Raw genomic sequence first — 17,531 nt, forward strand, 5'->3', positions numbered from 1 at the left:
GTTTTAACTTTTTAGTTGGAAAAATGGAGTTAGGATTCTAAAGAGATGGCTTATTTCAACTATTTTCAGAAATTCAGCTGAACCAACTGACAGAATAGATATGTCACTGGTAAAAGCCTTTATCTGTTGGATGAAACTTACATGTATTGGTGAGGCAGGATCGGGCTGAATGCTCTGAAAACAAAACAAGATTCACCGCATTAGCTATCAGTGAATTACAGGACCCCACATGTCTTTGTTGAACTTGTCTTTTTCTTACTTTTACCTTTAGAAGGGAGTATTGACAGCTTGCCATGATCAGACAGAACAGGAGGATCCAAATGTCTTTACAAAAACCTTGGTTCATAATTACAAAGCCAAGAAAAGAAACAAGGATTACTAGTAGAATTGCCAAAACGTTCTCCTTGATATCTTCTGTCCTATAGAAATAAAACACAAGTATTTTACTCAAAGAAGAAATACAACCATATGTATAACCTATATTTATAGCAACATTAGGGATAGGAGGGGGCAGGTGCAATGTGCTATCTAGAGAAATTAAGTGAAACGAAAGGGATTTAAGTCCATAACTGTGCACTAACTTTTGTTGTTGTTGTTGTTGTTGTTGTTGTTGTTGTTGTTGTTGTTGTTGTTATTTATATAACTATCTATCTCAGTTATTTGCATCAGGCTTAACATTCTCTGGATGCCCCAAAACAAATCTGTATTATGCCCTGATGAAAACACAAAACTCCATCCTTAAATGGCTTCTTTGTGCAAAGTTGTCCCCTGCCCCCACAACCAAAGGAAACAGAAAAGCCCTTACGAGTGAGAAAGCAAGATGTGTGAACTGAAGTCACAGTACATGCAAAATATTGCTGAGCCAGAATGACAGGCAAGGGTATTATTTTAAAGAAAGGTAGGAAGACCATCAATGTTACCCATGTTTCAAATTACATGTGATTATTCCTTAGGAGCACATGCATTTCTGGCAACCCACAGGTTCTGTATAATGATTGCTACAGTAAATGGGTCTATATAAATGTTAGTATTGTCAAAGATATTAAAAACCCTTTGTGCGTTTTCAAAATTAGTTTATTTGTGTTGAAAACATTTTAGTTTCTTGGCATTCCCGAGCAAAGCCCAGCACAAGGCTGCTAGCTGACAATGAAACAAGAAAATATCCTAATGAATTTTCTTCAAAAGTATGCTAGTGTTTCACAATTTAATCTCTACCATATCTGCGAGTAGACCTTTCACACTGAATCTCCGCCTCCTTTTAAGTCCCTTTGGTCTACCTCCCAGAATCTGAAATGCCAACCCTATTCTAAGGAACAAATAAATGTTACTGTAAAATAGTATTATTATTTTTTTTTAAAAAGTTTACCTGTCTAGCAGGGCCAGCAAGGTAAGTCGATCATACCAGATTTTTATCCATTTGCCAGGAAATACGATAAATTTGTAAAACTGCCTGTTAATTTTCTTCTGTGCCGATGAACATGATGAATCCTCAAGGTCTTCACTGAGATGCTTTAAAATAAAATAAAAGATGAATATAATTGTGTATTGCCTAAGAGAAAGCTATGCAGCGGACCCCTGAAAAGTATCTGGAGGGCGTGCAGATACACTGGTTCCCGTGGGGCCGAAATCGCGGACCTCCCGGCCGTCAGGTAACTCCGAATTCGGAGCGAGGAGTACGGCGGGGGAAGAAGCGGGCTGAGGGAAGCCATAGCTCCCTCCGAGAAAAGCGAAGCCCCGAGCCTGAAGGACAAGCGCTGGATTCTCAAAAAAAAAGAAATTCGAATGCAAATAAGGGGGGTACAAATTGGACGTGCATTAAGATAATTCGAACAAGAAGGAAGTCAAAAGGGAGCGCAACTTTCTATCTGGAATCATGGCGGACGCAGAGATCTAAGCAAAGCGGAGAAAAACGTAAGTGTCGCTAGCGGTCAAATTTCTCTTCCCTCGGAAACTTTCTAGAAAGCCTGAAACTAAGTAACTGCGATAAAAGAAAGTAGAGGGGAGCAAAAAGATACTTTAAGGCTGAATAGGTGTCTGTTTCTCCAGTTCTCAGTACAAAAAAGGGGCAAGAAGGACCGGCGGTTTCACTCTTAAAGTTTTCTGCAATGAAGGACTACATTGTAACAGAGACTCCATTGTCTTAGAGTCTCCATTCCTTCTCCGGCGGCCGTGTGCCAGGAGGGGGAAGCAGGAGAAAGGGGCCATCTCCTGGCTCGCTACTAGTACGCTACCTTTACTTAAACTATAACTAAGGATCTCTAAACACTCAAATACGTATAAAACGGCCGGTATTCAGAATTTCCAATTCCGAAGTGGGGAAAAACTTTTCTTCTCGTCGATTTTCTTCTTTTTTCCTCTTCACTCCTTTGTTCCTCCCCCACCCCTGAACCTTCGGATGTTGGGCGATAGCCTCCGGTGGCTGGGAGAGAAATTACAACTTGTTTTTCTTTTTGGAAACTATTATTTGTTTTTTCTTGGAAATTTACAATCTGTTTTCTGTTTTGTGGAACCTTAACGAGACACTACATATTCGACTTTAACCCACGGTTTTCCCCACTAGTCCGAGTATTTAAGGGATTTAGCCCAATTGGGGGCAAGAAGACTAAGAAAGTGTGCAGACACGTAGACATGGATTACGTTATGGATTAGCCTAAACGGTGGCAAGAAGAACCTAGTTTAAAGAGTGTGGGGACTCTTTTTTTCACCTTTTCATTTTTTTTACTTTTTATTTTTTCTTTTTTGTTCCTGGGTTCATAGTCACCGGTTCTAATCATCAATATTTATACTTGGTGGATTAGCCTAAATGGTGGCATGAAGAAAGGACCTTGATTACTTTGATTACTGAGATTGCTCATAAAACATAACTGTACCAGGTCTAAAAACAGGTTTAAAATACTCTGACTGTTGTACTTAAGGGGCAGCTGCGACTGCACTAGGGGAAGAATATCTGATATCTTTTTTTCTGTTTGTTTTCTTTTATTCTTGCTTGTTATTATTGAAGGTGGTTTAAATAGTAGGGTGGTGTGGAGTAAGGGAGCTAAATAAGACCAAATTGTGTGAAATGTCGCACACACAGAAAAAAGGTGGCGAGGGGGGGACTCCGGGAGAAAGAAAGAGTTCTAAACAAGACTCAGATTTCAGAGCTGAAATTTTAAAAATGTTTGGTGAAATTAGGCAGAGTGAAAAGAACCTAGAAACAAAAATGGAACAAATGGATGCTAAGATCGGGAAACTGGATAAGAAGATGGATGAGACGGTAAATGAATTGAAAGGACAAATTAAGGAAGTATCTAAGAGAACCCAGGCGTTAGAAGAAGGAATGAAAAGGACCAAAACGGAAATGAGGGAACTGAAACGGGAAGAAGACAAATTCAGGGTGGGGCTCATGGAAACCAACAAAACGCAAGAAGAAATGTGGGACGCCATCTCCATGAATGAACTCCGACAACGGGAAGTTAACCTAAGGCTGAGAGGGATACCAGAAACTCCCAACGAGAATATCAGACAAAAATTAATTACAGAATTAGCTCAATGGTTAGAACTCCAAGAAGTGGAAGTGGCAAACACAATTCAGAATGCCTTCAGAATGAAGGTAAAAACGACTAAAGCGAAGAAATACCCTGGAGACTGTCTAATAACTTTTAAAGATAGAGACATGAGAAACCGGGTCCTGGAAAAAAATAGGGAAAAGAGACTGTCCATAGACGGATGCTACACAATCATATTTAAAGACATTCCAATCAGATTGTTAAAGAGGAGAGATCCCTATAAACCATTGGTACAAATGCTTAAAAAGAACAGCATAGAATTTAAATGGGAATTTCCGGAAGGGATCTCCTTCATGTATAAGAATAAGAGACATCGACTGACCAGCCCAGGGGAGATAGGCAAGTTCCAGAGAAAATACAAAGAATTAATTGCAGAGGAAGAAGAAGAAGCTAAAGGAGCAACAGGAGGGGTAGAGGAAGGGACGAAAAACGGAGGGCAAAAGGAGGAAGAGGAGGAGGACGAGGAGAGTGAGGAGGATGAGGAAGAAAGATTGTAACAGCCTAGGAAAACTCTTTGAATAATTTGTAACACTATGGCTCTAAAAATTTGGAATTGGAATGTTAACGGACTGAACGATAAGAAGAAACGAAATAAGGTGGAACAACTGCTAAAAAAGAAGAACTTAGACATAATTTGCATGCAGGAGACACATGTCGCAAAGAGACACAGAAGAATTCTGATCAATAAGAGACTCGGAAATGAATTTATATCCTCAGATAAAGAAAAAAAGAGGGGAGTGATACTATACGTAAAGAGTAAGATTGAGGCCCAACAAATTTTTAAGGATGAGGACGGAAGAATCATGGCAATTCAAATTATTTGGCAAGGTGAGAAAATAATAGTAGTCGGGATCTACGCGCCTAATGGAAACAAGACTGATTTCTTTAAGAATTTGGAAGAAAAGCTGCTGGAGTTCGCGGACCAGAAGATAATTTTGATGGGAGATATGAACGGTGTGGTGTCTTCAGAAATGGACAGACTGAGAAACAACGGATCGAAAGAAGGGAAATTACCAAAAACCTTCTTTGAAATGGTTAAAAATTGTAATTTAACAGACATCTGGAGGTTAAGGCACCCACTAGAAAAACAGTTTACCTTCTATTCGGAACCAAATCAGTCAATGTCGAGAATTGACCAAATCTGGATCTCAAACGAACTAACGCCAAGTATCCTTCAAGTGGAAATACAACCGAGAGTTATCTCAGACCATAGTCCCATTAAAGTGGAAATCAAAGGCTTCGAAGAAAGAACATTCAGATGGAGATTGAACGACTATCTTCTGGACGATCAAAGGGTCGTCCAGGAGGCACAGAAGAAATTGAAAGAATACTTTGAAGATAATTGTAACAAAGGAACGAAAGTATGCACAGTCTGGGACGCAAAAAAGGCAGTAATGAGAGGCTTCTTTATTCAACAGAACTCGATCAAAAAGAAAAACAGAGAGAAAGAAAAGAAAGAAATCTTAAAACAAATTATGGAAAATGAACAAAAGCTGATTAAGAAACCAAACAATGAAAGAATTAAACAAAGTATCAAGGCTCTTCAAACTCAATTCGCAATGATGATAAACAAGGAGGTGGAATGGAACATTAAAAAATTGAAACAAAGGAACTTCGAATTTGCAAATAAATCAGGAAAATGGCTCGCGTGGCAGACTAAAAAAAGGAAAGAGCAAAATACAATAAACAAAATTGTAGTGGAAGGAGATGAGATAACTAACCCTAAAGATATTAGGAAAGGATTCTTGGATTTCTACAGACAATTGTATAAAAGAAAAGAGAAGAATAATAGGAGAAAAATAGAGAGATACTTAAAAGAGAAGGAGGTGCAAAAGATCCCGACGGAAGCACAAGAAAGGCTGAACACCCCAATTGATACAATAGAATTGATGGCGGCGATTAAAAAACTGAAAAATGGAAAAGCCCCAGGACCGGATGGCTTCACAGCAAGATATTACAAAGAATTGGGTACAACCCTATCGCAATCATTGAGAGAGGTAATGAACACCATATTAAAGAAGAGGGAAATTCCAGAGACGTGGAAGGAAGCATTTATAATTCTAATTCCAAAAGAAGAAGCGGACTTAACTCAAGTAAAGAACTACCGACCAATTTCTCTACTAAACACGGACTATAAATTGTTTGCAAGAATAATGGCAGAAAGATTAAAAAAGGTTCTACAAGAAATTATACACGAAGACCAGGCGGGCTTCCTTCCAGGCAGGCAGATGCGAGATAATGTGAGAAATGTCATAAACATCTTAGAATATCTGGCCACCAGGATTGAGAAGCAAGCAATGCTGATGTTCGTGGACGCCGAAAAAGCATTCGACAACGTGTCATGGGATTTTATGCTTAAAAATATCGAACAGAGGGAAATGGGGAACGACTTTCTCAATGGGATAAAGGCAATCTACACGGAGCAAAGGGCGAAGTTAATAGTGAATAATGTGATTACGGAAGAGATAAAGATCTCCAAAGGCACTAGACAGGGATGCCCATTGTCACCACTGCTGTTCATCATGGTCCTAGAGGTGCTATTGGACTCAATTAGGAAGAAGGAAAGTATAAAGGGGGTTGCAGTAGGCCAAAATCAATATAAAGTTAAAGCCTTTGCCGACGATTTAGTTTTGTTGGCGGAGGAACCGTTGGAAACCGCAACAGAGATACTGGAAGAAATTGAAAAATTTGGAGAGGTGGCAGGCTTTATAATAAACAGGAAGAAAACCAAAATTATAGCTAAAAACATGGAAAAAACAGGGATGGAAGCATTGCAACAAAAAACGGGTATAGAAATCGCCAAAAAAGTGAAATACTTGGGAATATGGTTAACGCCAAAGAACATTGATCTGTTCCAAAATAACTATGTTTCGGTGTGGAAGGGAATTAAGAAAGATTTGGAAATATGGAATAGGCTAAAATTGTCTTTCTGGGGAAGAATTTCAATGATTAAAATGTTAGTACTATCGAAGATGCTGTTTCTTTTCCAGATGTTACCAATTTTAAAAGGAGTGGCGAATTTCAAAGAATGGCAAAAAACGATCTCTAGATATATCTGGCAGGGCAAAAAGCCGAGAATCAAGTATAAACTATTAATAGATGCAAAAGAAAGAGGAGGCTTTGCCCTGCCAGATCTGAAGATATACTACGAGGCATCGTGTCTTTGCTGGCTGAAGGAGTGGATAAAATTAAAAAATACAAAGCTCCTAGATTTGGAAGGATTCGATGCCAGGTCTGGTTGGCACGCGCATCTTTGGAAAGAAAGGAAAAAAGGCTACGGTCCATTTGGAAATCATATCTTTCGCAGATCGCTATTGGAAGTTTGGGACAGATACAAAAATATATTGGAAACAGGGGTTCCACATTGGCTATCCCCGCTAGAGGCCATGGGAGTTAAGAAAATTAACATGAGAAGTGATTGGGCCACCTATGCAGATTTGGTGGTGAAGGAAGAGGGCAAGTGGAGGTTAAAACCATATGAACAAGTGAAAAAATATGTCTATGATTGGTTGCACTACCGCCAAGTAAATGAAATGTTTAAAAAGGAAGAGAAAGAAAAAGGGTATAAAGAAAAAGACTCAAAGTTTCAAACAGAAATTGTGAATAAGGACTGCAAAATAATCTCTAAAATGTACAAAATCCTAAGAGAAAGCTATGCAATTTCATACTGGTTTCTTTTTCCAGAGGATACTTTTGAACGAGCCTCTATATTGAACTTCTTAAAAATAGATTTCATTTTGCCTGCACCATGAATGAAACCCAATTTCGTGTGCATAGAAAAAACTAGTCTATCTTTCATTGTAGTCATAAGGTTGTGCCACAGACCATTTACAATATACAGAAACAAAATACTTATTGAGCCCACTTCAGCCAAGATTGCTCTTTGACCTTTAGGTTTTGTATGTGATTTGAATCTATCAAACCACAAACTCAATTACTGTAAGATGCTGGAATAAGTTCCTTTGACCTTTATTTCTCTGAAGTACTAAAATTGTTTTCTAACTACTCTCTGCTCCTTAAAAAACACTGTTCAATTTAATCATCGGTTAACCTTTCGGAATCAAAACCACCATCTAAAAAGTTTAACATACTTTCTAATGAAAAATTACCACAGTAGAAAATAAGCTATGTTTTCATTGCGCAGTCAGATCCTGTTTTAAAGTTACAGGTTGACTGCTATCCTGCCCCTGCCCCAAATCTAACAGCCGACAACTTCCAAAGTAATACTTGCGTCAATGGTATGGTTCCTACAATGCTATAGACATGTATTATATTACATCAGAATAAGACATTCAGATGGAATAATACAAGTTAACAAGGCCAGAAGTTGACCTAAAACAAACCCTAGTAAGGATGTTCTGCACTCTAGAATCCTTGAGTTCAAAAGCCAAAATCTGGAATGGAACAGGCAGAAAAAGCCCCATTTTTAAAATTTGTTTCTATTGAAAAAGTGAGTAGACTTTTGAATGAATAAGTTTTGATTTTAAAAAACCCCATTCACTTCATTCATAGCTCATTAGTGACAAGGTGTGCATTTTTAAACTGCCTATAACATGGGTACACTTTGTCCTATCTTTCTGGAATGTGGTAGGTCTGATCCTTTGGAGAGTTAGAAAGAGGCTAAAAAATACCATGACGTTTTTCAAAATGTAAAACACAAAAGTTACAGGCAGCTGAAGAGTATGTAGCCAAGTTTCACTTAAGGCAGTAGAAAATGATAGTGAATGGGAATAATGACAATGAATGAACTAATTATGTATCAGCTGTGAAAACAAATGAAAAGCAAACTGATGAATAATGAAATTAATTAAACCCACTCCCATATATAAAACAGAAGATACAACTTTACCACTGAATTATAGACCAATCAATCAGTTTGATACTGTTGCTAAAATATATGTGAGGTATCTCTTAGTTAAACTTGAAGCCTGGACAATAGAAAATAACATCTTCATGGAAGAACAAGAAAGATTTAGGAGCAGATTCTTCATTCTGCACAACTGCTTTATGATGAGCCATCTAATACATAAACATTCAAAACTCGTGAAAGGGTCATTATCTGCAGTATCTGTGAATTTGAAAGCTGCTTCTGAAACCATTGTTGTGGCTCAAGCTATCCAGCACCAATATTGACCAATGCCTTCTGATTCTTTTCTATGCTTTATTTATTTACCTCCCCGAAGGGAAAACTATCTTTGTAAAGGGCTCTTAGTGGATTTATTTCAGCTGATAGGAGGGGGAAGCAAGGATATGCTCTGACTTCCTTTTTATTTTTTTTAAAAATGTCAACAACATTGTTCTTTATGTGAAAGATGAAAAATAACTTTCTCCATCAGTTAGTGAAGAAAAAAAACCCTTCTCCTATATGAGGATTATTCTGGCCAGATTTTGGAAGGTTTCTGGCCAATCTGAAGCATATGGTCTAATTTAAAAAAATCAACATGTAATAATGTCTCTTCTGCATAGAAACCCCATGTTAGGGTGAAATTTTTACTATTTACTTATGGGAACTGCAACAAAATGTGGAGTCATGTTTACTCCGAACTTAAAATGGAAAGCGTAATGCTGGTGGTCAACAAAAGAGGTTCAAAGACTCTCTCAAGGCAAATCTAAAAAAATGTAGTATAAACAACGACAACTGGGAAACACTGGCTTGCGAGTGCTCCAATTGGAGAACAGCTTTTACCAAAGGTGCCATGGACTTTGAAGATGCTTGAACTCAAGATGAAAGGGAGAAATGTGCTAAGAGAAAGCCACGTTTGGCAAACCCACACCATGATCAACTCCCAACCGGAAACCTATGTCCCCACTGTGGAAGGACGTGTGGAATTGGCTTCCACAGTCACTTATGGACTCACTTTTAAGACTGTGTTCATGGAAGACAATGTTACTCGGCTATGAGTGATCGCCAAAAAAGAAGAGAAATGCATGCATTGAAGTAAAATGGAGTGTTTTTTGTTGTTTTACTTCTCATCTCATTCATTAATTAATGGAGATCTCCCCTTTTTTATATTTGTGATGACCTATAGTTATAACCAAAAAAAGCTGAACTGAATTAAAACACATGAAGTAATTAAATGAAAACTTTCTGCATGCACATACTTGCTGTTGGTATTAAAGGGTTAAGAAGCTCTAATCAAGACGCTCTAATCACTGAGCAGCTGGAGGTAGTTAGGCTTCCAGGAATGTGAGTTTGTATAAATAGTCAACTCACTTGTGTGTTTTCTCTCCCCCCCCTTCCCCCTTCCTTTTCTTTGGAGTGTGTTTGCTGAAATGTGTGATTCTTCACCAGGGTTTTTTGTTTTGTGTAAATAAACCTTTTATTTGAGTTCCAAACCGCTTGCTCCAAGATTCCTTTATTGAAAAGATGCTGACTCTCCAGCCCTTCTTGAGCCGCTGTGCGAAAAGCTCTGCTGTAATGGAACGTTGTCGCATCGGAAGCGCACTGGACATTTGATTAGCATTAAACTAATTAAAGTTTAATGGGACAGGTTATGGCTGTTTGTACGTCAAGAAGGAGATAAGGAGTGCAGTTAAGAGTGATTTATACAAGGAATGGAGCGAAGACAGAAGCGGTTGCCGACAACGAAAGCCTTCAAAGCAGCTTGAGTCCTGCAACGTGCCTAGGAAAAGTTTTAAAGAGGCACTGCGCAGTTTGTACTCGCTGGAAGACGCCTTATTCCTCGAGGAGCCACCTCAGCAGCTGGGAGACGGTCTACAGGTCTGTGAGTATCGTTCCTAAGCCCCAGGGAGGATGGCAGAGTCCCAGGAAAGTTTTACTGTCCCCTTTACGCGACTTAATGGGAAAAATTGGCAAGATTGGAAGGCTAGAGTAAGGGTTTGGTTGCAAGCAAAAGAGTTGTGGAGTTGTACTGAAGCACCGCCTTTACAGGCAGCTGCAGACGTGTCTGCAGAAGACAAAGCAGCAGCGGCAGTTTCACAGAAACGCGACCGGAAAGCCCAAGGTCTACTAGTTTTGGCAGTGGGACCAGAGCAAATGCCTTATGTTTCTGAGTTAAAGAACACGCATGAGGTCTGGACGGTTCTGCAGCGGTTAAATTCCAGAAACACTGCGGGGGCCAAGATCCATGCTACAAGATGTTTGTTTGATTTACGTCTCCAACCGGGAGCGTGTGTGAAAGAACATATTGCCAAAATGGTGTCTGCCTTTAATCAACTAAGACAGCTGGGCATTCCTTTCTCTATGGAGCAGCAGTCATACATTTTGTTGTCTTCTCTTGATAAAAGCTATGAGACTCTAGCTTTAACTTTGGAAGCTATGCCTTCATCTGAATTAACCCTTGGATACATTTCTTCTCGACTTGCAGATGAACAGGATAAAAGGCAAAGAGAAAGAGGTTTGTCTTCAAAGGGGAGTTATGCTGTGCCTAAGAGTGGGGATGCTGAGTTTGAGAACACAGTAAATGCTTTTGCAGCTAGACACTGTTTCCGCTGTGGTTCCTCTTCCCATTTAATCAGAAATTGTACACGTGAACCTGGTCAAGATAGCACCGAGGCCGTTGCCCCTAGTTACCAGACAAGGAGTTCCAGGGGACGTCGAAGAAGAGGAGGAGGTCGTGGCTACTCCCACAGCACACAGCACATGGCTTCAGCAATGGCGTTTATGCAAGGGCGTGGCCAAGGCAGCAATCTACGCTGGTTGATCGACAGTGGTGCATCTCATCACCTGGTGGCGCCATCTAGTGTCCGTTTGCAGAATTGCAGACATTTGCAAACCCTTAAAGTTGTGACAATGGCAGATTCAACTAAACGTTCCTTAGAGACTGTAGGCACAGTGTTTTTGAAGTGTTTGCAAACAGAAATTGATGCCTACGTGCTAAAGGGAATGAAGGGGTGTATTTTGTCTGTGTCAGAACTTGATAGAAATGGGTTTAAAACTGTGTTTGAAAATGGGGTTTGCACTATTTCAAAGAATAATGTATCTCTTTTGCAGGTGGAATGCAGAAATGGGTTATATTATTTTGAGACAAGTCCAGATGAAGTTGAACAGGTTCATGCTGGTTGTGTGAACTCACCTACCCATAATTCTTGTGTTCATTTATGGCATCGCCGTTTGGGACATATTAATTTTCAGTATGTTAAAAGACAACCTGAATTATCAGAAGGGTGCAAATTGAACAAATGTACTAAGTATTTGGATTGTACTGCATGCAAAAGGGCAAAGGTTCATAGATGCAGCTATCCCAGTTCAAATAGGAAATCTGACAAAGTATTCCAACTTGTGCATATGGACCTATGTGGCCCAATGCCTGTTGCTAGCATGGGAGGTTCGAGATATGCACTGTGTCTCTCAGATGACAAAACAAAGGTTACATGGTTTTTTCCTCTCAAAACAAAAGCAGATACTGCAGAAACAGTTAAAAATTGGGTTCATGCAGTAGAACTTGAATTCGGTACTAGAGTACTTGCTTTTCAAACAGACAGAGGGTCAGAATTTACCGGGTCTGTGTTGCAGAATTTCTTTAAGAAAAAGGGAATTAAGCATCGTCTGTCTACACCTTATTCCCCCCAAGAGGGAGGCGTGGCCGAACGTAAAAACAGGGTTCTGCAAGAGTTGGCAAATTCTATGTTGTTTGATGCTAAACTTCCTCAAAGTTACTGGGCGGAAGCCTGGCAGACGGCTACTCATGTTCTGAACCGAGTATATAATTCGGTAATTGATACTACGCCATATTTTGCTTTATATGGGAAGAAGCCCAAAGTTAATTACTTTCGGGTGTTTGGATCTCAAGCCTATGTACTTATCCCAAAAGCGTTAAGGAAAAAGGGAAGTCCAAGGGCTAGGAAACTCATCTTTTGTGGGTACGAACCACATGCCAAATCTTGGAGGTTCGTGAACCCAGATGGGGATACTACAAGAGTGGTCCTCAGTAGGAGCGCTGAATTTTGTGAGCAATCCGGATGGACTCACTTACATGCTAACCCTGACATTTTGAGAGATGATTTAGGCATTTATGCTGAGAAAGAAAGTCCAGAGGGTGATGAGCCAGAAGGGGATGGTGCACATGGTTCAGATGCAGATTCTGACCAGGCACAAGGTTCTTCTCCTAAGGTAGAAAAGCCAGAATCTAAGAGTGTTCCAACATCGCCAGTCAGTAGGCCTAGCAGACAGCAAAAGCGAAGCAGGTCACCTGCAACACCAAGCCCAAGGGAGGTATCTAAACGGAGGTCTTTATCCCTAGGGGCACGTCCAGACATAAAGTCTGAGACAGATTCTGACAGCCAACGGTCAGAGGGGGCAGAAGAGGAGCAATTGCGCATGTCAAAACGTGCCACAAAGGGCAAGCCGCCAGAGCGGTTTAAGGTGACAAGTGTATACGTAAATATGGCACAGTGTGAGCCAGATAGCTATATGGAAGTACAACAGCTTCCAAGCTCAGAAGCAGCAAAGTGGCAGGAAGCAATGGAAAAGGAGATGGCTTCAATGAAGTCTCTCGGTGTGTTTACAAGTACAGAGCTTCCAAAAGGCCAACAAGCTGTAGGTTGTCGATGGGTATATCGTTTAAAGCCCACAAACTACTGAGGAGTTGCAATATAAAGCCCGACTAGTTGCAAAAGGGTTTTCGCAGCGCAAAGGAGTTCACTATTCTCAAATCTATGCCCCTACTTCAAGATCGGAGTCATTAAGAATGCTTTTAGCCTCTTCAGCCAAGAAGGGAAATAAGCTGTTTCATTTTGATGTCAATGTGGCTTATTTAAATGCAGACTTACAGGAGGAAGTCTATATGACGCCACCACCAGGTTTTGAAGGAGACAAGCCAAACCAGGTCTGGCGCCTACACAAATCCATTTATGGGTTGAAACAGTCCGCCCGTAATTGGAATTCCTGCTTAAACGATGCTCTAGAGAGCATGGGGTTCAGAAAGAGCGCAGCAGATGCGTGTCTTTATCTAAAAGGCTCGGGATGTGAACAAGAAGCAGTCTTGATATTTGCTGACGATTTATTATACAGTGGAAAGGACGATAAACTTGCACAACAATTTGCCACAAAGCTTGGAGAAAGGTTTCAGATAAAATCACTAGGCAATGTATCTGTTTATCTAGGAGTTAAAATTCAGCAAGATGAAGATGGGAACTATTGGCTCAGCCAAGAAGCTAAGATCCAGCAGTTGCTGGAAAGGTTTAAAATGGACAACTGTGCTGGTGTTAAAACCCCAATGGAGTTAAGTTACACAAAGGATGCTCAAGCCGAGCAACAGGCAGAGTTCTGTAATCCCGGGGTTTACCAGTCAGCGATAGGCAGTCTACTCCACATTGCACAGTGGACTCGGCCCGATATAACATATGCTGTCAACATGCTGTGTAGACAAGCTGAAAAACCATCAATGCATGCTTGGCAAGGAGTAAAAAGAGTTTTAAGGTATCTCCAAACTACCAAAAGGTTTCGCTTAAAACTATCAGCAGAGGGCAGCACACAACTTGAATGTTGGGCCGACAGCAGTTGGGCTGATGCTGGACCTGATAGAAAATCAGTGTCAGGAATGGCGATAAAATTTGGAAATGCACTAATTGGTTGGAGATCAAGAAAACAATCACTTATAGCTTTAAGTTCAACTGAATCTGAGTTCAATGCATTATCAGATGTATGTAGAGAACTGGAATTTTATAAGCAACTGGTACAAAAATTGTTTGGAGAATGTTCCCTACCTATCAGAGTGTGGGAAGACAATCAACCTTGTATTAAACTAGCTAAATCAGGTCAATTCAAGGCACACACAAAACATTTGGATATCCGTTATCAAAATGTATGCCAAAGTGTAAAACAAGGTTTAATTGAACTAAAGTATTGTCCAAGCCAAGAAAATCTCGCAGACGGTTTTACAAAAGCTTTGAGTCCGCAATCTCATAAATGTTTCTGTTCAGGTTTAAATTTGAATTAAGGTTGGTACAGCTCAGTGTTACGAGCGAGAGGGGGTGTTGGTATTAAAGGGTTAAGAAGCTCTAATCAAGACGCTCTAATCACTGAGCAGCTGGAGGTAGTTAGGCTTCCAGGAATGTGAGTTTGTATAAATAGTCAACTCACTTGTGTGTTTTCTCTCCCCCCCTTCCCCCTTCCTTTTCTTTGGAGTGTGTTTGCTGAAATGTGTGATTCTTCACCAGGGTTTTTTGTTTTGTGTAAATAAACCTTTTATTTGAGTTCCAAACCGCTTGCTCCAAGATTCCTTTATTGAAAAGATGCTGACTCTCCAGCCCTTCTTGAGCCGCTGTGCGAAATGCTCTGCTGTAATGGAACGTTGTCGCATCGGAAGCGCACTGGACATTTGATAAGCATTAAACTAATTAAAGTTTAATGGGACACTTGCTACCATGAGGCAACATGGGCAAGGGCGGAAAGCCAAATTTTTACTATTTACTAGTAGGAACTGCAAGAAAATGCCACAGTGTGGATTCTCCCTGTTGTTGCTCCCCTTAGGAGTTTCCCCACCTCCAAAGGTTTTGTAGACCTTGAAGTTCCCACAAGTCTGCTGATACCTGCCTCATGTGCATGGATGGTGGCATTTTGGCTTCATAAACAATGGCACAGGAAGTGGAACTGGAGCCAATGGCCAGTAGAGCCAACTAATTCTACTTTTGTCCCCATCCTCCTCCTTGCTGAGACTAGGGAAGAGGAATCTGTCAGGTAGGGCCACCCCCTGGACTTGTTGCAAGTGAGAAATCAGGAAGGTAGGGGCTGACCGAGGGCAGACTGAAGCTGGTGAAGAAGTGCTCTATTTGCCCCAATATTCCAGCCTCCACTGTAGCCCACTTGGTTAGGCTGTTGGCCCAGGCCATCAAACTCCTGATCCAAGTGCAAGAGCCCCAACAGATGCATACCACCCCCAGGAAGCACAGGAATATGTGTGTGTGTGTGTGTGTGTGTGTGTGTACACACATATATATACAGTCGTACCTTGGTTGTCTAATGCCTTGGTACTCGTACATTTCGGCTGCCAAATGATCAAAACCTGGAAGTGAGTGTTCCGTTTTTCAAACATTTTTTGGGAAGCCAAACATCCAATGCAGTTTCCACTATTGTTTTTGGCACGCCTGCACAATCGGAAGCCAACTGGAAGCTGCGCCTTGGTTTCCGAACATTTTGGAAGTCAAATGGACTTCCGGAACTCATTCTGTTCGAAAACAAAGGTACGACTGTATAAGATTTCCCCACCTATACTCACACAGCCGTCATCCCAAAAGCTATCCTACAGAAGCAATAGTTCTATCAGATTTGCCAATTCACAAACCTTGAACCAAAAACCCACAAAAGCTTCACCTATAAATACACTTCAGTGTATCCTACACAAAGGCAAACCCTCCTTACACATTTCAAGACAAAACAGCTCTTCATCAGGAGATTAACTAAAGAGATAATGAACAATAAATGAATATATTAATACAATGAATACATAATCAGCCTGATCCAGACAATCAGCAAGAGTGGGGGTTTCAGAAAAGGTTCGCTCTGACCCCATCAGCAAGGAATGCCTTCCTTCCCTGCTGGGAGCATTTATGGGATCTTTTCCGAACAAGCATGCAAAAGTAGTCAAATATCCTGAAATAACTGTCAAGTATGTACATCAATATTTACAGGATTATTAAACAAGTCACCCTAATCCCAGCAATAACAGAAAAGGCCCATTTAAAAGAAATCTCCTTCCCTGGGACATATTTATACGAAGTGTTAGGAACTGAGATATTACACGGTACCCGTTGGGTTTCGGAAAGGGTTCTTCGCGCCACCATCAGTAGCAGCTGCTGTTGCAACGCACTTGGCCCATGATCAGAAGATGCTTCTTGGCTCTCTGAGGTAGTTGTACTAGAGGAGCTGAAATGGGTTTCACTGCGCACAAAAGGAGATAAAGGACGAGAATTAATTTTTAGTGAGTGCCCCATTAAGGCACTGAAAAGACTATGGAGATTGAGGGAGTGTTTGTACAACCTGCAGCTCCCCAAATGGTTTTATGAAACCTCACCCATTTCTGCAGAGCGATTAAAACCTAGGCCATTCAGTACCTTAGAGGTCACTGTCTGGAAGTAGCATTTTGCAAGGATAGGAAACCTCAGCTAGAGAGATAGTTTAGAGAGGCTTTATATACAAGGATGACGGCAATGCAGTAGTCATAAATAATGGGGAATGCTTTCTTTGCAGAGAATATTTTGCTTATTTTATTCCAGCTATATATATACCACTTAATCACCAGAGCTTCTAAGCATTGTACAGTGAGATTACAAAGAGCACACAGTGGATTGAATCAATTAAATTAATCACAGAAAGGTCTGAAGTTCAACAGGAAGGCGGGCCTGTATGATCTCAGCTGGGGCAGAGTTATACAGAATTAGGCCCACAGTACCGAATGTATGGCTTCTGGGGGATACAAGCTATGAACCTGAGCCATAAGGGACCAACTGAGGAGGGATTTAAGACGCAGCCTAGTGACATCAGCAACTCTTTCGAGGAAGTTTTGCCTTGATGAAGCAATTCTAAGGACACCTTCCCAGTGCCCACTCCTTATCTCCAGGGTCTTTCCTGAACTGTAGGTGGGTTGCTACGAGGCAAGACACAGTGATAACAGCAAGAACCTTTAATGAACTAACAGAACTGGACAACGGGGCAAAGCAACTGCTTATATACATTCCTGAAGGCCTGGGCCACTCCCACTCCCAAAGTGACTGGCTGTCTAAACTTCCAAGCTGTGAATCACGACTCAGAGTTTAAGGGCCAATGGCAGAGGCCCAAATCCTGAAATGTTCTGTGATTGGACATCATGTTTCAAATCAGAACACAGGAGCTCAAAATCCTTAGTCCAGACTCAAGCTCAGGCAAACAGACTGCTGAATACATAACATTTCCCATGCAATCTCAGGCTGTGCCTGCGCACTCACCCTTCTCTGCTCTGCCCATTTCATTTTTCTGCGTGTTCTAGGAGGCTGGGAGGAGGAGAGCTGGTCACAGCAGGAGAGGGAGACTGCATCTTCCGCAAC

The 17,531-nt window shown here is 40.8% G+C and overlaps 1 protein-coding gene across 1 annotated transcript in view; it reads right to left on the bottom strand.

Annotated features, from left to right (window-relative positions):
• The window catches only part of PCNX2 (pecanex 2), a 120,803-nt gene that overhangs the window by 85,662 nt on the left and 17,610 nt on the right, over positions 1-17,531 (bottom strand). The window contains exons 9-12 of the mRNA XM_081186251.1: positions 16,257-16,389; positions 1,367-1,509; positions 266-419; positions 142-174 (exon numbers count right to left, since the gene is read on the bottom strand). Coding sequence (XP_081042377.1) covers positions 142-174; positions 266-419; positions 1,367-1,509; positions 16,257-16,389 — 463 coding nt within the window. The remainder of the gene's footprint in view (positions 1-141; positions 175-265; positions 420-1,366; positions 1,510-16,256; positions 16,390-17,531) is intronic.

This window comes from Podarcis bocagei, assembly GCF_964188305.1.
Source record: "Podarcis bocagei genome assembly, chromosome: 3".
Taxonomy (NCBI): domain Eukaryota; kingdom Metazoa; phylum Chordata; class Lepidosauria; order Squamata; family Lacertidae; genus Podarcis; species Podarcis bocagei.